The sequence below is a fragment of the Seriola lalandi genome, unplaced genomic scaffold (genome assembly GCF_002814215.2).
Source record: "Seriola lalandi dorsalis isolate HSWRI2012SDOR001 ecotype SW California unplaced genomic scaffold, Sedor1 jcf7180002054972, whole genome shotgun sequence".
Taxonomy (NCBI): Eukaryota; Metazoa; Chordata; class Actinopteri; order Carangiformes; family Carangidae; genus Seriola; species Seriola lalandi.
This window is the reverse complement of record NW_019525660.1, coordinates 2786717-2807636: the sequence shown is the minus strand read 5'-3', so window position 1 is coordinate 2807636 and position 20920 is coordinate 2786717. Positions and strand designations below refer to the sequence as shown.

Sequence of the window (20920 nt, the reverse complement as noted above, 5' to 3'; positions counted from 1 at the left end):
GTTTCCTTATTGCGGGGCAGGCGGCACTGACTACATTTATTCTTTTCAACTGTCCAGGTGTAAGCCCTGCGGGCAGGTGGCGGAGAGGGAAGTGGGCCAGAAGGAGCCATCTGTTGGGCTCCAGGTACTTGTGGGGTTAGAAACATAAATGGAGCGATGACAGGGCCGGGGTTGGGGACAACAGGCAATGTGGCAGATGTAGGTGGAGGTGCCGGCGGAGGGAACAACGGCCTCTGAGCTGCAGACTTCCTCTTGACCGCTGCCTGTCCTGCTGTACTGTGGGGCAAGTGGTACTGATGCTGGGGGCCAGGGCGTGGGGGTGCAGCTGCGGGGCGCACCTGTACAGGTGGGAGAGGCGCAGAAGCAACTGGAATAGAGGCAGGCAAGTTGACCCCTTGAAGCAGAATACTACTGCCCTGCCTCTTCAGTCTCTTGTTGTTCCATTGAAACAGTGTTGTTTGACCGATCTTAAACAACTGCAGAGTAGTGCACTGCATTACTACGGCATTACCCAGGACCAGATGCCAGATCTTCCTGCAGTCAGTGACGATCAGAGTCCATCTTGTCAGTGCGTAACTGCCCTGTTTTTTGGGGCTCTTGTGAATGTTACACAGCTTGACACAGATGGACTCTACCAGACGACTACAGCCTGGCCACTGGGCTGGGGATCCTGAAGATGCCAAGGAACAACGTGTCGTGCTCTCCACACCTGGTGTAAATTCAGGTCTCTTTTTGGCACACCTGAAGCGTCCTGTGGTAAGGCGGACCAGGTGCCGCGCAGCATACACCGCTCGCTGCTTGTCATATTGCAGAAGGTTCTGCCACAGGGCTATAATTGTACTGGCCTGTTGGTTGCTGAGTGTTTGGCCAGTTTCACTCCTTGGCCCCACCAAGTACTCTGCCAGGCTGTCCACTCGGTCCATCCCTGGGATACCGTGCTCATCAACGGCCTGAAAAATATAACAGTACATCAAAATCAAGATCACAGGCAGAAAAGTAATACATCTGTCACAGTCTAACTCATGGCAGGTTCCCCAGAGGGACCAGCAGTTTGAGTGGCGAGAGTAGCTGGTAGGATGGTGATGTAGGGAGGGGAACTTACCTTTTGCTGAATAACTTTAGAGGAGGAGAGCGTTAGCCAGATTACGATAAACTGTCCCAAATCTTTGACTTGGTTTAGGCTATAAAAATAGAAGATTGCGTTCATGTCGGACACTCAAGGCACCTGTGTGAGCTGCCCAGTTAGCACACCTGTTCTCTTGAAGCTCCTCAGCCTGTCGCTGTCAGGCTGTCGCTATGGGAACAGGTGCCGGTTTAGTAGTTAAAGTTAGCTAATATATAATTAATATATAATTTTTTAACAAAACAAATATCAACACTAGCAGCCATACTATCAAAGACCTTAACCAGGTCCTGTCACTTCGTATCTTATAACCGTTAACAAGTGTATGTTACTTCTCGCCGATTTTTTTTTTTTTTTGGGGGGGGGACACATAGAAGATACATGCTCTTACTTTGAAAAGTGGAAATGGCATCGTCAGCAGGTGATCACGTGTTTTCCGAAAGTGGCCGAGTGATTCAATTTGTCGATTTTGATTCAGACTGGCGGAAGGTTTGTTTCAAAACTCCATGTGTGTAAAATTGAAATCCACAAGTGTAGAATTAAGATCCACAAATGCTTTTCCGCATCACAAATAGAAAATTGATACACAAAGTGTTTGAAAGTTGTAAATGTTCGCAAGATATTCGCAAATGCCTTTCATTTATTTGTAAATTAATTGAGTGTATTCACAGATAAAAAAAAAATTATTTATGGAATTTGTTTGGGTATTTATAAATCTGTTTTATATTTGCAAGACATTTTTGTGAATCTTCAAATTTATTATTTATGTTTGTGTTTACATTTACGCACGGATTGCCTATCTGTTCACACAAATAATATTGAAACAAATTTACCTCCATAAAAAGCAAATTATTTAACAAATAGTGTCAAATATTAATTTAGTATGAAGTGAGAGAAACTCACTCACCGCTGAGCGCCACAAAAATCCTCCTACAATCCTGCACACGTCGTCCACCACCCATGGTTTATTTAGTAATAAGTCCACTGAATATAAAATCTATATTCATCTTCACATGGAATAAATTAATCCATGTTTTAATGATGAGAAATCAAGCTAAATGACGACAATTTCTATTTTTCTTACACACTAAGCACTGTTGAGCACTGCAGGGAGGTCGCCGAGTCCCCAATTAGACTAATTACACCTTACAATCACACATCAAAGACCACGCCCACATCAGAGCAGCATTAAGTATCTAGACATTTTGCTTCAGAAAACGCAGCAATACTAACAATAATAATAATACATTATAATATTGATTGATTGTCTACATCACTTTTGTTGCAGGTGTTCAAGGTGGAGCTAATACTTGTAAAGTCTTATTGATATAATAATATACTAATTAATTTGTTTATATTTTGTATTACTATCTGAATCTAAAAAAAACAAGAAACTAAAGCTGACATATAAATGTAGTGGGGTAAAAAGTACATTTTCCTCCCAAGTATGAAAAATATATAAAAAATATAATTAAAATATATATAAAGTATAAAACAGCGTAAGGCATATATATAATTCAATATTAATATTCTAATATTGTAGGATATGTAGAGGATGCACGGTTAGAAATAAAGTTTCCCACTGTCCTTAAAATATATCACCAATTTTTATTTTTTATTTTGTGCTAACATTTACTTGACAAATCAGGCGTCTTTTTAGTTAATGGCAGATATTATTTTGTATAATGAAATTCCTCTATTGTTCAATGACATTTTCCATCAAACCAACATCTTTAGTGTGTCAGAGACCCCAGAAGGTGACAATACAGGCAGATAAAAAACCATCACTGAAAAGCTGCTCACTGTATGCTGAGTTCAGACTTGATGGAAAATGAACACAATCCATGTACCTGTCTGACCATCCTTCTGCTTCCATTTGTACAAAAAACCTTGCTGTGTATCTGTTCACAATGAACATAGGATAAATTAAACTTGACAGAGGAAGTTCTGTTCAGCTGAGTCAAAATAAACATCAGTCTCTATTGTCTTGTTGAAGGAAAATCCCTGTGTTCATGTATATTCTTGTCTGTTCAACCAAAATTTAAAAAAAAAAAGTGACAGGAACAGGATTCTCATTTTATACAAAACATCCTAAAGTGCTAAATGCATAATGTTACAATTTCAGACAAAGGAGCACAAGTCAGTTTAGAGCATTTTTGCAAAGTAAGCCTGCTTAGTATTTGTGTTGTTAATTCAACTTGTTTCAAGTCTGAAGGTTTCCAATCATTTGTGGAAACAGCTCACAAGCTTAAAACTATGAACATACACAAGTCCAACCTTCACAAACCACAACCTCACAATATCAACCGTTTAGTTCACAACATCCACTATTTATGATATTAAAAATATAATATCTGCACTGAGTAAGAACATCATTCATCTGAAAACTTCAAGGAGCAGCCTCACCTCAAGGTCCATTTAGTAGCTGTTCTGGAGCTTTCAACCAGGTCCTTTTTGTTTTCACATTAACCCTTTAGTGATGTGCATGCTGCAACACTAAAGTGCACATCCCACCTGCAGAAACATGAACACGCACGCACGCTCTATGCTATTTACCAGCATTCCTACTTGATGGTACCCAACAAAAAATAAAAGTAGGATGTGGAGTGGAGCTCTGAGAACGTGGAGCACACATTAAGCTTTTTAGGAAGGTGCAGCAGCTGATGTTTCCACATAAAGAGTGTCTGCATCATGAGGCATGTCCAAATGTTACCTTATCAAAAAGCTCTAACTATAACTGTGTGCTCCAGACCTCAGCACTCCAGATCCTGTCCCAGTTGTTCTGTCTGTTGAGGCAACAATATGAGCTCCAAATCCATGTCTGGAGATTTCTGCAGACAACAGGAATATTCAGTGATGGATCACTGACAGTGTCGCCAGCAAGTTTCAAGTTACTCCAAGTTTTATGCTGAAATCATATGAAGTCAAAAACCAACAGTAACAACTTTCTGGAAGACACGAAAAAACACATTCAATCTTAAATGTATGATTTGTAACATGGGTGGAAGTAACGTAGCACACATGACCTGTAAATTGATTAAATATAAAAAAAACAACAGTACAGTCTTTTAAGTATTTTATATACTTCTTGGTCAAAGGGCTTAGAAATGACAGCAGGTTGTGTCCAGTTTCTCTGTGATTTTTTGGAAGATTGTGGACAGAGGTGAAAGGTTGGCTGAGAAAACCTTTCATCAAACAGCTTCTATAAATCTCTTTTCTTAATAGAATCAAAGCTATGGCACCAGTCAGTCAGCTAAATAACTACACCTAAAATATAGCCACCATTATCTGAATGAATGTCAGTAGAGCACAAATGTAACATTATTAGGATGAGAGAACTTTGATATGAATAAATGCAGTGTAATCAATTGAACCAAAACAATAAATAGAAAATCCTAAACCTGCATCTTTTGCATTATAATTTTACAGCTGAATTTCTACAGTGCATTTTGACACACTCCCTTAGACAATGAACAGAAATAATTAATCATTTCAGTTTGTTACTAAGCGATAAAAACTTTTCCAGCATTATTCTGATTCTGATCATTAGAACTGGCACATTTTCTTATAATTTCTGATGAAATTATTGGCCTTTAAGTGTTGAGTTTAAATGCTCCCATGAAGACATCTGACAGCAGGTCAGTGATCCAGTTGGTCGGTCAGAAAGACAAGGCAGACATCCGACCAGGCCAATCGGTGAGTCAGCCATCCAGCCAGTGATCCAGCCAGTCCGCCGGTCTGTAGCAGTCAGTGCAAGTGTTCAGTGCATCAGTAGTGTGTCGAACAAACAATCTAGTCCCACTGCATCAAATCAGATCAACTGGTCTGGGTCTGAAGCCACAGAAGTGGTTATCAACCTCTTTGAAAACAATCTCAAAAATATTAAATATGATACTTAATTTGCATATAAGATGTTTTCAACATTCTTTAAAATTATCTTGCAGCTCTCTAGGTCTTTAGGTTGAGGACAAATACTGGAAACTGTAGGCTTTGCTAACAAGCACAGCAGCTCTCTGCAAAGCTGGTTTTCATTTAGTTGAAAAGCCGGAGCTGCTGACGATCAGCACAGGAATCAATCAACTTGGTTCATTTCTCAGGATCAAGCTGAGCAAATTGTTGCCATAAGATGATTAATATTATAGGAATTGTGGCAAGTCTCAATTTTAAGAAATGGCTCCCATGGCGTGCCTGGGTTTCCAGGATTATTGCAGCAACACTGTTAACACTGTAAGCAGAGTCTGTCTGAAATTTAGTGAACGGCGAGATTTGTGCAGTCGATCGATCGAGTTGATGTTTCCGTCAGCTGGTGCATTGAAGTATTCAGTTCCCTGGGTTTGATAAAGTCCATCACATGAACGCCACCTTTACACCACTGAGCATCTAAAGCACTTCACTCGGTTTGGCCTATCGATGTCAGCTGCTTCCTGACAAAAAGTCTTCCCAACATCAGCGTCTGAGTGAGTCTTACGTCAGCTGATACAGCTGCGTGTTATGTGCTTGGGATCTGGAAAACCTCTCACTAAGACAGACTAAGAGTTATTTTAAGCCTGCGCTCCTGTGGCTATTGCTTTTTATCCAGTGCAACAATGTCCTTAAGAGTCAGGATCTCACAGGGCTTAAATGGAAATAGCTTGGAGACAGCAACAAAATCAGGATGTGCGTTGGCGCCAAACCGTCAACATCCATCCGTGATTGTGTCAGCTGAGATTGAGAGCCTCCCGTCCATTTGGACAGCTTTATCACAGGCGTTACTTCTCTGCTTGCCTGTTGAGCTTCAGGCGTCATTGTGAGTCTCTGTGAAACTGGCTGTCGATGCAGAGCTGATGCTGTGGGATGACTGTGGTCATAATGGCTTGTCAATCACTGCAACTCCTGAAGAAGTGAGAACATGACAGACAGTGAGACAGAGAGAAACCGCTACATACACAGGCAAAATGTCATATTATATTGCCTGTGGTATGATCAGTTGAGACATACCGGCGTAGCTGCGTCCGTTGCTCATGTTGGTGGGAATGAGGCTCCATTTGTCTGTGGCTGGGTTGTAAAACTCTACAGAGGAGAGGTTACAGGACCCGTCGTCTCCTCCAATCACATACAGCAGTCCGTTGATGGCACAGACACCTTGAAGAGAGAGTTTAACATTGAACATCTTTGTTTGATCCTTATATATTTCCCTTCACCCACCCAACCAAAACTAGTAATTCACATTATAAATTTCCTGATTTTTATATTTTAGGGGAACGGAAAAAAATAATGCTTATGGATAATGCTTACATAAAATATAGTCTGTAAGGGCAATAAAATTTAAATTTGTCATTATATGTGCATCAGAATACATGTACAGTTCATTTTGTTATTATGAGAAGAACCTACAGCAGAGTGTTTTGCTCCTGGAGATAATCTGCTTTGTGTTTTAATGGGTTGTAGCTTATGAATGTCTTTCTACAGTAAGGTCTTTTATCAAGTTGGTACTTACATACTTGCAACCTAAAAATAATAGCTGTTGACTGGAAATGTATTTGTGATTATATAATTGTTGGTAAAGGCTTGAAACTACAGGATCAAAAACTGAAGCTTTTGCAGATTTTACCATGAAAGATCAATAGCGATAGCCATGACCAATGATCTTCATGATAATGGATTTAAGGGATGTGTGTGTCTGTGGGCGATATCTGACCTGCATTTCGTCTGCACATGTTCATGTCACAGACCAGTCTCCAGCTGTTGGTGTGTGGGTCGTAAACTTCAACACTCTTCCTCACTAGAGGTCCGTCATGTCCTCCGGCTGCATACAGCTGACCGCACAAAACTCCCACACCTGGACAGAAAGACAAGAGGAGGCACCAGTGTGAACACAGATGAAGTAGTAGCTGTAGATGAAGTTGTACTGTTGTCATAATACCATTTGATGTAATACACCATTCTGATTTAAAAATATCAAAACTTTTGATGCTACAACACTACAACAAAGTAGAGCTATCTAATGTTGCTGCTGTTCTTTTGACTGTGTGACCTATTACAAATCCGTAGAGTCCGATTTGGCTGATCAAAAGCCAAACGCATTTTGTGAACAAACTGACTCTTTAAGAAAATCCACTACAGCAATTAAACACTGTTTACTGATAGTTGTGTTGTTTCTCAGGTTCTTGTGTGTACAATTACAGACAAAGTTCACCAGGTGGCACTGTTGCTCCAGATAACACTTTTGCTAAAACCAAAATACTGCATCATTTACTAGAACACAATATCAACTAAAAATCTCCAGTTTGTAAACATGTCTCTTTTCTGTAGAGCCACTATTAAGGGTGAAAGAAGTCTTGTTTTGTTGCTCCTAGTGTGCATAATGTACTTTGTACTGAATGTAGAGTAAGATAAAGTGTGTAAATGTGTGTGTGTGTGTGTGTGTTTACCTGCTCCACTGCGCCGTGTGCTCATGTCAGCCACATAGCACCATTGATCAGTGACAGGGTCATACTCTTCCACTGTACTAAGACACTGACGGGATGCTCCATCGTAGCCTCCTACTGCATACAACTTACCTACAGACACACAGACACACAGCCATTCAAAATCAGTGGCATTTGGATTTTGTATTTTTGTTGAAAGAGCATTTGAGAAAACCCAGGTCACACACACTTCAGTCTTACCATCGACCACCCCTACACCCACACTGCTACGTCGGGTGTTCATGGAGGCCACATACAGCCACTCATTCGTTTTATAATTGTAGGCTTCTACTGTCGACAGACCTGAATGAGAGAGAAACAGGGATAGAAAGATACAAAAGAGAGAAGAACGGAAAGGCTAGAAAATTAGTGAGAGACTACATGTGTGTTCATCAATCTGTGGGTGTTAACATTCTGCATTCAGCGGGTAGATGTGTTAAGAGAAGAGAGGAAAATGGCTCCCCTGTCTCTTGTGTTTACTGTTAACACTGTAGTAGACAGTTTTGCTACTGCAAGCAATTACATCTGCTCACCCTCAGGTGGTAATGAGCGAGAGAGGACACAGCCACATAATGATGCTGAGTCAGATGGGGAAATTTGTTTTAAAGAACTGAACAGGGAAACTCAATCAGAGTCTTGCTCAGTCGAACCAAGTCTTTTACTTTACCTGCCTCATCTTTAGTGCTCATACATTGTTCGTCTACAATTTCATTTCTTCCAGACATTTCTTGACTGAATCTGTACATTTTTAGTTATCTTTCTTCTTGCAGCTACACCACACCAGAGAAGACCATAATACCTCACTTCACATCACATTATTTTCTAACAATATGTCACAGATTTTTGTAATTTTGCAGTTGTTTCAGAATCTGGAAAATATTTTAATCTGGCCTGTTTTGGAAAAGATGTGGTAATTTCTGTGTGTGTTCTGAGTGATACACACCCAGAGGCTTTTAACTATCAAAAACAATGTCATAATAAGGCTCTATTTGGCTCAACTTCTTTACAAGATCGTGCGATAAAAGGTGAGAAGTAGCAACTATGACAAAGCACCTAAAAGTATAAGGTTGTTTCAAAGTTTCATTATTTTAAAGTCTTAATCTATAATTACAGCTTGTATTTTACTTGAGATATTCCCCAAGAAACATATTTCAACACAAAACACTGTTATAGTTTCTGAAACAAGTGATAAAAGAAATTCTGTAAATTCTCCCACACTTTTTTTTTTACTTTTCAAGATTAGAAAATTTTCAAATGCATTGATCTCCAGATGTGCACAGCAACTGTTAATTAAAAAGTGGAAAGAGATAAGCATTAACTAACTACTAATAAGTACTTCAGCCACAATTGTGCAACCCTATGATGTGTATGTAACTGTGTGTGTAGGTTTGTACCTATACTTCCATTGAAGCCACCCACAGCATACAGTAAATCCCCCAACACAGCAGCTCCCAGTGTACTGCGTCTCTCCTGCATACTCGCCACTGCACTCCACTGGTCTCTCACTCCGTCATACACGTCCACCGTCCGTTCCCGCAGTGAACTGTTGAAACCCCCGACTGCATACACACGGCCTGCCATGGAAACAACACCTGGGGAAAGTAGGAGAGAATAAAATCAATTATTCAAAAACTGTAGGACAAATTCATGATTTGTGGAAATGTATTAAAATGTGTTCATGGAGCCTTTCTATTTCTGGGTGATTATGCCCACACTAGTGGTTTTGGAGGTTTTACCTCATTACAACAGACTGCTAAAGCCAACCTAAAATTTTTTAGATATTTTTTTTACTTTTCAGACAATTGACTATTCAGTTCATTTCACTTCACATAGACTTGAATCGTGTATAGTTCAGGAAAACAATTGTAGGGTACATTTCATCTGCTTTAATTTTGTCCAAATGTTAGGTTACTGCATGGAAGTGCAGGTGCAACAGGGATTACTTCACTTGAACGGAGAGGAATTTTTAGGATATGCTGTTAATTACACCAATAAAAACTGTGAAGCTCAAAAATTAAATTTGTCAGTTGATGTGTTGACTGAACTCCATGGAGGAGGAATTTTGCGTTGTTATATGTATTGTCAGATATTTCTGTTATTGTGTCACTATACTGCAAAATCATATTCAGCATGGAAAAGCTGCTAGTCACTCCCTAAGCAGCCACCCCACACAAGGTACTGTAGATATACTGACCTGCCCGGCAGCGTCTTGAAGGAAGGTCAGCTACTTGGTACCAGCGGTCTTCCTGGAAGTCGTAACACTCCACACTGCGGATTGCCTTAGGAGCCTGACCGCCAACTACAATCATCACCTGTACATGCACGTGCGCCCGCCCACAAACACACACACACACACACACACAAACAGAGTCAAGGCTAGACAGTTGAATCACTTAAGTGTGTTTACAAAAGAGAAGAAACTATAATTAATACTGTGAGCTCACGTTCTGTCTGTCAGCGAGCGGCATGTGAGATGTTTGTGTGTGTTTGTTTACCTTAGGGATGCTGATAGGTGTCCTTGGTCGGGTTCTGTCTGTCTTGATGAGGTGCCGCTGGTCGGCAGGCAACAGGTGATACTTCATTGCTTCTATAAGAAAATCTTTACAGGTGTTGTTGTTCTTTATCAAAGCCTCTTCCTCCACAATCTGAAACAGGGACACAATTCAGCCAAAAGTCACCAAACATTATAACTGTAAAAACACCAAATTGTGGTGCCAGTGGACAAGGGGATACATTGACAGAATATATATATGTGTAGAAGAACAAGTTTGATATTACCGACTACCCGGCACACACATCACGCACAATTAAGAGAACTTCATTTTAAGGCACTGTGGTGTACTAAACTATTTTTTAGGCTTTCTTCTTAACACACTTTTGAAAAGACAAAAACGTGTTAATCAACTGAAGCACGCTGGTGAAGAGCACCGACCCTATCTGAAGGTATTAAATTAAAGGCATATGGACTTGTTGTTACGTGAAGACTCTTTCTAACTGAAGCAGCATCTTGGTTAATTCACTAAACATCTCCAGGCCCTTACTACAGTATTTCTAGATGATGATTTGGTGTTACTCACAACTTAATCTAACTTATATCTAAGTTTAGTTACATTTTTTATGTAAGTAACATGCACAATAACACAGTGTGCGGTGTGACGTGGACAGGGAAAAGGGTGAAGATTTTAGAGAAAGAAGCAGAACAGAAAATGTATTTTACCTGTACCAGGTAATCCCTGGAAAGTAGTGGAAGTCTGACATGCTCCATCAGTTTGGGCATGTACTCCAGACGAGCCGGCTTATCATGCTTGATCCAAGCTATCATAGCCTCAAACACCTGGGAGAGAGATGGAGAGCTGAGTCAAAGAGCAGTGAGGGAGAGAACAGAATAGAGTAATAAAAATAGAAATACATGGAGACAAAGACTCAGAGATTGAGTGAATAATTAAGATGTATTCACATTTTTAATTCAAAGTCCTTGTCTTTGACCAAGAAATGCAATGATTCAAGTTTTACGCTTGAGCTGAATTTCCTCACCTAAGCACATCTGGTCAATCACTGCATGAGATACAGTGTTATTCACGGTTTTAGACAGTTGTTTTTCTGATGTTGAAAGGGTGTGAGGGGGTGGGGGGTGTTATACACTGTTCAATGACTTACAAGTACTCTGTTTTAAGCATTCAGACATTCTGAGTGTGGACATTGCACATGCCACGCCTCACACGCTCAACAATTTCACTCACTGTCTGTGTGAAATGCATCGTTCAAGCTGTAGATACTGTGTTCTTTCATAGTGAATTGCTTGTGCTTCACTGTCAGCACACTGAAGGTGGCAGACCTTTATTTTACACCCCTTTTCTATCCAAAACAGGATTTGGTGAAGGCACCACACCCTGTCAGTAATGTGCTGATTCAAATTCACTGATTTACACACATTCACACTTGATCATCTCCTGTTGGCCTGTGGAGCAGCTCCACTGGAGCAAACGAGGGACTAAGTACCGCTTGTTGTGCACAAAGGGATATTTACAATGATTGCTGAGAGAGAGAGAGAAGGTCAATACTCGACAGACTTTCTTCTCTTCCAGGGTTTGAACGAGCCGACCTCTAAACTCAAACCGCAAACCTTATATCAACACACAGCATAAGCTATTTCGAATTTAGATTTTCCACAAGCCACAAAAACGGACACACGTGCATATTGTAATACAATCCAACACAACGGTACTGTAATAACAAGTGTAATTCTTATAATATAGCGCTGCGTGTTGGTGTGTGTGGGTGTGAGTGTTGCATTAAATACTGATACTACTTCTGCTGGATTTCTGCTGCCGATAGCTACAGCCTATGTAGCTGACTTCACATGACACCACACAAACTGTAATTAAGTGGAAAAAATAGTTTTAACTCTAAGTTGGAGATATCAGGATCTCTTATTTCAATGAAATTAACTCCATAGTGTCTACAAACTAGAGGCAACATGGCAGTAAACATGAATACGGTTTAACTCTGATTATGTGAAATGAACCATTCGAGCTGTACCTACGTATTGCTTGTAGTTGTTCCCAGCAGGATATCAGCATCAGAGGTGGCAGACCCCTGATACTTCGGCTAATTAAATAAGAAGCTATGCACTGTTTACTTGTATGTGGTTTCACCTGCACATTTATGTAATACAATAAAAATATCCAGGGTAATAAACTGGATTAATTTCTATTTATCTGTCGTGACTACAGGGTTAGCAATGGGGGTAACCATCTTTAAATGTGTGAAAGCTCCCACGATGAAACAACAGGACGTTTTTCCACATCCTCAAAATGTGCCACAGGATTGAATTAACACACAAACAAGCTGAACAAGGACAAAAGTCGATGAATCCCACATCTTTTAAAATTAATGCAAAAGATGTGGGCAGTTATAGTATTTATACTTTTGTATTGATCCACCAATAATAAATGAGCAGATAATTCAGTGGGAACTGATTTTGTTTCCAGATGAAGCTGGTTTGACAGTGACATTATGACAGTGTCTGGCTCCCTGTGTGTCTATGTTTGACTGAACCAGTCACCTTGACCGCTGCTGCCCTGACAGCAGAATGACACATAGATGCTCCCTCTGACTCCTCCTGTTGACTGACTAACAGCAAACAGAGATGCCATCCCCTGGAATATGTCTGCCGGCCTAAGTCAGATAATCAGACACAGCAAGTGTGATGAGAACATCTGTCTTTAATACAGTTCCAGATCTTTCTCTGCTCCCATTAGAGCTGTCCCAGAGTCAGGATTAGAGTCGGCATCTCTAATCAATGCATCAACTCGTGGGGATGGGTTTTTTTTTTGTCATCTTCTGTGTATTAACTGGTCAGATGCTTGCAGTTCATTGGTTCGTGCCTTTTCTTCTTCATCATTACATCTTATCTACAAATAGGAGAAATATATATATCGTTCACTCTCCTGCATGTGTTGTGTCAGCTCAGCCTCCCCACACCATCCTCCTGTATATGACTCACGTTTTACCTAAAAACTTGAGTTTTACTGTCTTTGTTCACCATCTGAGATGTGAAAACATCAGATTTCCAAACAGTCAGAGACAGTAAAAGTTGACATCTTGGTCATAGCTCAGTAATGAAATCCTACTGCACTGCAGAGTGTGTCTTCTACGCTGTCAGCCGGCCACCAGCGCGGAGAGAGCTGGAGCAGCCAACAGAAACGAGTCGCACTGTTAAGCATTGTGATGCCCTCCATCTCCATCACCCATCTCTACTTCCATCATAGTTTACTTTTGTGGTTTGGACTCGGTTTGTAAAGTTTACAGCCTGCCACACTGTTGCTCCTGTGTACTGTGAGGCAGCTAAATAAAAGTGCAGTGAGTTGTCTCACAAAATGCAAGTCGACCTGGCCATTGACTCATCGACTTATAGAAACAGCCCTCGCTCCAATTATACCTCACATTTCTGAAAAGTCATTTGTTATTATTATATTTATTTATTTTGTGCTCCTGTAAAATCCCTTATGAATATAATTCTCACATATCTTTTCACGTTCAAGGAAACAGGCTAAACTTTGATGAAAAATTGAAGTGTGTGTCCGCGTTGTGCTGTCTGACCTTCTCCTCCGTGGAGACTGTGAGTTTGTCGCTGGAGATGAGGCTGCACACTTGCTGCAGAGTAAGGCCTAGAAATTCCTCACCCTGCACCACCTCTGTGAAATGCTGCTCTGAGAGACACAAACATGCAGGGTTACACACAACACAACTAATTATTTCACCTAATAACCTGAGAGAGTGTCTCTGGTATCCTTTTCACCATTTGACACTGTCACTTTCAACATGACATTTTCACACTCTCTGGACATCGTGCAGTTTTCCAAACATTTCAGCATATTTCAACCGTTACATTAAAGCCCCACCACCTACCACACCACACAGTGGCAAAGATGACTCAGGATTCGTGTTGTGAACAGCGGGAAGCTTACCAGCGTATGCGTGGGCCTGGTTGAGAAGCTGTGTGCATGTGTGCAGGTCAGCAAAGGCTCTGATGCCCAGACAGTTGGTGGGGTGAAGCTGAGACTGCAGGAACTCGCAACAAACCTGACGGACATCCATCAGCTGCAGGAGACTCGCTGCTGGCAGCAGAACCTGCAAAAAGGACACAAAAAGTCAATTTAAAGAAGAACTTATGCCCAAAGTGTTAAAAAAATGAAATGGTAGAGCACAGTTAAATACCACCCACAGCCAAAGAAAGGTGAGTTAGCCGTTTATCAGAACAACCGCTCTCCCTCCGATTAATTCATTACTTCAACAACCTTACTGGTCAGTCAATCAATTTGTGCATTAATCAACAAGCTACTCAACAATCTATAACGCAGTTATCTAGCAATCAGTCCTGAAAGCTGATCAACCAGCCAAACATAAACCTCTGTCAATTAGTCAGCAGGCCAGAAACAATTAGTCAATTTTAAACAATTAGTTGATAGACAGAAAATTAATGTTTTTTGATAATTTTGATAATGAATGTTTTTTTTGTCATATATTACAGTACAGTGACAGTGAGTAAAGTAATGTATGTATTTGCACTGCCATATTAGACCGCAGTACATCAGCCCTTGAAAACACATCAAATTTAATGTAGTTTGACACCTACAAATGACACTAGATACTGTGTAAAACTGATGATTGTAACATTATGATATACACTAAATTTGTATCTTCTTTGACTTAAATGTTGCAATAGTCATTCATCAACACTGCAACATTATATAAACATGTATCTATACAGGTATTTGTCAGAGGGATTGTAACATTTTATTCTGTCTCTATTGCTCAGGCCTGCAGTCGTCTTAGGTCTGTTAGCCAATCAGTTAGCAAAACAGGCAGGCAATGTACTGTTCAAACGGTGATGCTAAAAGACAAAGCTACCCTTTGATACGTCCCTACACATTAGCTTAACTAGGTCAGTGAGACAGTGTCTGTCTGCACACTCACTCATCCTCTGAGTGTGCACTGTTACTGTCTCCTCAGTTTTCCAGCTGCCCTGAAGGCTTATGTTTTCTAAAAGGGAGCATCAGGCCCGCTTGAGCTGTGCTTACAGCAGCTGTGACACACACAGACAGGCCTGAGGGTAGCACATACTAATACTGGGTAGGGCCTCTCTTTGCTCTAAAAACAGCCTCAGTTCAGTGACTTTGGGTTTCTGTATATAAGTGCATGAATAAGCAGCTGTGCAGGTGTACCTAATAAAGTGCTTGCTGACTGTATGTGAAGAAATGAAAAGTAAAAGCAACCTTTTACTGAATATTAGCCCCTAGTCAAAACACACGCGTCACACATTTACAAGTGAGCCAATCAGACAAGCACGCTGCTAACAGTGGGAGGATTTCCTGCTTCTCTCCATGCACACTTCCTGTACTAATAATCAGAGGAAATATCCAGCCTGCAGCTTGATCCTGGTGCATTTATTCAACCCCGCAACAGAGCCATGCAGACACCAGGAGTTAATGCCACAGAGATAAACAAGGTCTCAGTCCTGTGCTTTCACAGCAAAGTACAGCTCACAATCATTACCAGCTCTTACATCCTTTGTGGTAAATGTCTACTCCTCAGGCAGGTTCATTGTGGCCATTCTGAAACTTCAACTGAAAAACCAGATAATTAAAGGGATCAGGCCTTAAGGGACAACTTCCCTTGTGACAGGCAAAAACAGTGACATCCCTTGTGACAGGCAAAAACAGTGACATCTATAAAATCATTCAAAAAAAATAAAAACAGCAGTTTACCAACCAGTTATGTCACTTTTAAAAGTTCATTACACATCATGTGTATTTTGAATTAATAGTGTAGAAAAAGAGGGTTAGAAAGTTTGCAATAAACACTGTAACTACTGCAAACATCTTATCAAGAATCTTGCCTGAAACTGTTGTTTCTCCTCAACAATTTCTGTATGCTTGTTTTCCATTATTTTCAGTTCCAACTAGTTATGTTATTTTTCTGAGTTGTGCTCAAACTGGTGAGGAAAAACAAAAGATGTTTCCTTCTCAACAACAAGGAAGTTCTGTTACTGTGTGACTAATACTGTGAGCCCAGATCTTTTTGCTAAGAGCAACAGTGCTACTTCTAGTTATCATCATCCGCACTGTAAAACAGCTAGAAAATGTGACAAACATGAACTGAGCTAGTGTTTTGAAATACTGGTCCTCAGGCAGCAGCGACATGTTACTTGTTCAAAACAGAATCCTTCAACAGGGAGAAGGGAGGAGAGGACAAGCTGGAAGGGCTATATGGACATAACACACAAAGAGAATTGCTAGTATCCTCTTAATTCCTCATATCACTGTGTTTTTAAATGAAATTGGAGTTAAAAACAGTAAAAACTACCATTACAGAAGAAAAAAGTAAAGACTTCAGGAAAAACAGGAAAACATTTTTTTACCCGCTCTCACACCCTTCCTCCTCGCTCTCCCTCTTCATAAACACTCTAACACACACGCACTCTCTTACCTGTACATTGTCCTCTGTGACCTCAATCTCAGCGGTGTAAATGTAATCGACCAATTTTCTCAGGGTTTGCCCGTCCACCTCTCTGATCTCCACCTGATGGGCCTTGCTCTCACTCATATCACCTGCACACAGAGAAACACACAAATAAGCACACATTAGCACACACCCACAGCAGATATGATGCCAAGCAAACAGCAGTGTAAGTCTACCTGTGAACATGGCACAGAAGTAGGGGCTACAGGATGCCAGGACCACCCTGTGAGCTGGCACTTCAACGCTCCCTGCGATCAGCTGGACATCACACAGCAACTTTTTGCTGAAAGGTGAAGTGACAGAGAGAGAAAAAAATGCACGTTTGTTATTTTCATTCCCAGTGTATGTGATAAAGTTGTGTAAAAATAAATATGCATACAGGAGCCAGGAAAAAGGGTGCATCCTTTAAGACAAGTATGGGCCGGACAGCTGCCAGCAAATGTGCCAATTAAGGTGTTAATTACCAGGATTGTACTTAAAAACTCCTATAGAATACAATGATTTGTTCCATTTGGGAGTTTCACTATCAGGCAAGAGTGGCATACTAATTTTAAGCTGATTTAATGATGTATCATCTTACCCTTTTTCCTTTCTAACAACCAGAATGGAAGTAAGCTTTTAGTTTTATTGTTCGACAGTAACTAATTATTATTTTCATTATCCATCCCATTGATTATTTTTTCAATTAATATATAAAATGTCAGAAAATTGTGAAAAATGGCCATCCTAGTTTCCCATGGTCCAAGGTGATATCTTCAAATGTCTTGTTTTGTATGACCAACAGTCTAAAACCCAAACCGATTCAGTTTACTAAGTTACTTGTATTTACCTTAACAAATCTATCTACAATGTCTAATATACTAATCTGCTATCAACAACAACATATGAGCTTCAGTACATGGCATGTGTTGTTTTTAAGCATTTTAAGGGAGAGCAATAGCATAGTAAAACCAGGTAAACAGCGTTTTTTCCAGTAAAGAAAAAGCAAGACTCAAAATGCAGCCTCTTGTTTAGTGGCAGCTTTGCATTGTGGTGTGTTCAGGCCCCTGCCAGCAGACAAAGTGGGATATCTTTGATCTCTTCTGAAATGGACTTTTGCTTGTGAAACACTGGGGTAGTGGTACAAAGTGGTCTAGAAGAAGCACTTACTTTCTATTCTGAAGAAAAGACACTGAAACCTGACACTTATCACTGGAACATCTGTTCCAGGTAGCTGAATGGTTTGTATCAAATTGAGGCCAGCAACAACAAATACAAGATGGGTAACCACCAGCTGGATTTTTCTGTTTAAAAATGAAGCAGTTCCTCCTCAGGCAGAAGTAATTCACTCCTACTCTGACATTTTCAGACAAACCAGGTGGACCAAAGATGACTTCTCCATTAATACATTATTTCTGACTTTCTGGCAGAGTACAGCATCTTCACTCGCATACTGAAAACGGCTGGACACAGTGAAATGGCCAACTGAATACTGGCTTTGTTTTGGGTTTTTTTTGTAGGGACATGCGCCACTGTCAGCAACACACCTCCTCAGGTCGTTCATCAACTGGAAAGCTTTCCTCATATGCGTTTGGTTGAAGGTGTGCATCCCTCCATTCACCGTGTCCTCCTCCGAGTCCGTGGTGCAGTTCGGACGCGGTGAGGCCGGTGTGGCCACCAGACTGGTAAGACATGAGAGGCAGTGTCTGGATCATTGGAGATAGATGGTGACCCAACAGTTAGGCAAAGTACTTCATGGTTCATCTCAAGGGTTATAAAAAGAGGATGGGACAGGGACTAAAAAACTGGTAGAAGTAGTGAAGCCTCCACAATCAACAGTGGTAAGATGAGTTCTAGAAATATACTAATTTTGTTACTGTTGTCAATCAATGTTGTACTACACCACAGAAAAGGTTGTTTCGTAAATGTATGCCAGGAGCTGTCTGTTGGCTTGTTTCACTGTCTGCAAGTGTTAGCTATTTTTGAAAACTTGTATGACACCACTGACCCATCCTCCTTTAATAATCCTCAATTCTTCATGGTAATCTACTTTGGTTTTCATAGTACTCAGATGCTGCTGTAGTGTCTGCATAGTGTCTGAATCCTTTGAAGACATTTCAATCCCGTGGTTATATGGTCTCTTCTTTTTGGAGATTTGTTGACAAAATAAAAATTGTTTATAGCCAGCTTTATCTTTTACACACTCCTCAGACAAATACACAAAAAAAGAGGAAAAAAACAAAACTATTACCTGTTACCTAATATTTCATAAAGCAGCCTGACCACAAAGAAAAAAAACCCGCTGAAGAATCCTAACCCCACGAGGAATATTCTTGACCATATGTAAATTGATTTAAAACTTTTAACCGAAGGTGGTCTGCACTGAGCTGAGAGCAGGTGGCAGGAGGGAAAGGAAAATAGAAAACATGACAATCACCCTGAGCTCATCTGACAGAACATTTTCTTGGTTAATGTTTCATAGTGTTTGTTTGAAAATGACACCGTGGATTTACTCAACCGCATGTTATCTGGACTCTTATTATGACCCATCCTGTGTCCGCAAAAACAGTTTGGACAAATAATGATGCAGCACATACAAGCCATGGGAATATTATGATAAGTTAGGACACAACAGCACGAGTCGGTAAACTAAAGAATACAAAACACACTGCCGATAGGTTGTGGGTTTGTGTATAAAAATCAAAAGAAGTTTGGTAGAAAATTGTGTTTGTTTTGAGTTTGTTGTGCGTCAAGTTGTCAGCTTGGCTAGCTCTTAGCATTGCTAATCATTTAACTATCATAAGCTTATGACAGCTGCCGTTAGCTGCCATAAATAATTGGTCATATCGTGGTTATAACCAATTTTAGAAGCCAGTGCACATTCAGTTCACTGTCTGTAAGTAACAACTTGATGGCAGTTCCCAAATGTTTGCTTAGAGTTTGGTTTGGAGCAGCCAACGATGCTAGCTAACTTACCGAAGCTAACTAGTCAACAAGGCTAGCTTGAGTTCGTTTGCTGGGAAAGTGCTCTTTTGACTGACCGTGTTGGATTTATGGTCAGTAGATCATGTGGCCTAAAATGTTACCCAACAGATGTACATGCAGCGTGAATCACAGATTTACAAAATAATCCCCACCGCTAAACCAACTCACCCTAAAGACACACCGTCCATCCTCCCGGAGCCAGAGAGCACAGCAGGCATGAGCGCTGCACGCAGATCCCGTATAACCGAGAGGTATCACTCCGTAGTTCACAAAAGGAACCGACATACGCAGTTTATCACGGTGGTATCACTGACCAGATGAAAAAAAAAACTTTATTAAATGGGATTTATTTACATTTTTATCACATTATGTATCACATGTGTTATATATCAGATTAAAATGATCTGTTAAGGTTTGTGTCTTCATCTATTTTTATTGAAGTTATATATTAACAGCCACAGAGGCACAACCCACCCTCCCTTTGCAACAGGCTGCAACAGAACGTTTAAAATGTGAAATAACAAACCACAGAAATAACAATGACAAAAGTAATAAGTTAATCATATACACATTGATATAATGTGTTGATAAAGCTCAATGGCAAGATTAAATTCCTGCACATAAGGAGCACGACCTCCTTGGGGGTCCCCTTTTGACCTCCATTATACATTACAATTTCATTATAACCTCAGCCACCCTGAAACTGACTAGTACCCTGCAGCTGAAATGATTAGTTGATCAGGCAATTAGGTAACTGACAAACAATTTATTGATTAATTGTCTTTTTTCTATGCAAAAATGCCAAATATTCATCGATATCAGCTTCTCAAAAGTGAATATTTGCCAGTTTTCCCAGTTTTCTATGAGAGTAATTGCAACTATCTGGGGTTTTTGACTGCCTGTCAAACAAAATGAAACAATTAGAATATGTAAATTTTTTTACATTTTATACACTGAACAATCGATTGATTAGTAAAGGAAACAATTGCCAGATGTATTGATAATGGAAATAATTGTTGGTTGCAGGCTTACAGCACACATATGAAGAAATAATACTGCAATGCAAAAACATAAAGTAAATTAATGCAATTTCACAAAACACTTCACAATCAATGGCCATAGGACCCTTCAGAGTTGATATTGTAATAAAGTAGTAAATGGGGCTTTTGAGTCCATTGGGCAGTTACCCACTTTGCCCATTTGGTAATCCAGCCTTACTATAAATCCCTCAATTTTTTATTTTTTATCCTGGTGGTCATAGAATAGGCGATATAGCCTATTTTCTCATTTTTTTCTCTATCATAAATGTGATATTCAAGTTTTGAATGAAAAAAGTGTTTTTTCATTGTCTATTAATCTATTT

At 40.1% G+C, this 20920-nt stretch overlaps 1 protein-coding gene across 2 annotated transcripts; it reads right to left on the bottom strand.

Annotated features, from left to right (window-relative positions):
* Positions 1 to 2711: 2711 nt before the first annotated feature.
* klhl3 (kelch-like family member 3) lies at positions 2712 to 19858 on the bottom strand. Of its 2 annotated transcripts, none has more exons than XM_023398094.2 (15): positions 19726 to 19858; positions 18120 to 18278; positions 16770 to 16876; positions 16561 to 16682; positions 14040 to 14202; positions 13672 to 13781; positions 10787 to 10903; positions 10065 to 10214; positions 9764 to 9881; positions 8964 to 9161; positions 7771 to 7872; positions 7534 to 7662; positions 6801 to 6941; positions 6101 to 6244; positions 2712 to 5995 (listed from the first exon to the last, which is right to left on the bottom strand). In XM_023398094.2, the coding sequence occupies exons 1-15, from the start codon at positions 19773 to 19775 to the stop codon at positions 5967 to 5969; spliced, it is 1839 nt and encodes a 612-aa protein (XP_023253862.1). In that variant the 5' UTR covers positions 19776 to 19858; the 3' UTR covers positions 2712 to 5966. The 2 variants fall into 2 exon arrangements, with proteins under 2 accessions (XP_023253862.1, XP_023253863.1); XM_023398095.2 differs by having other exon boundaries at positions 18120 to 18254; positions 19726 to 19820.
* Positions 19859 to 20920: the final 1062 nt, after the last annotated feature.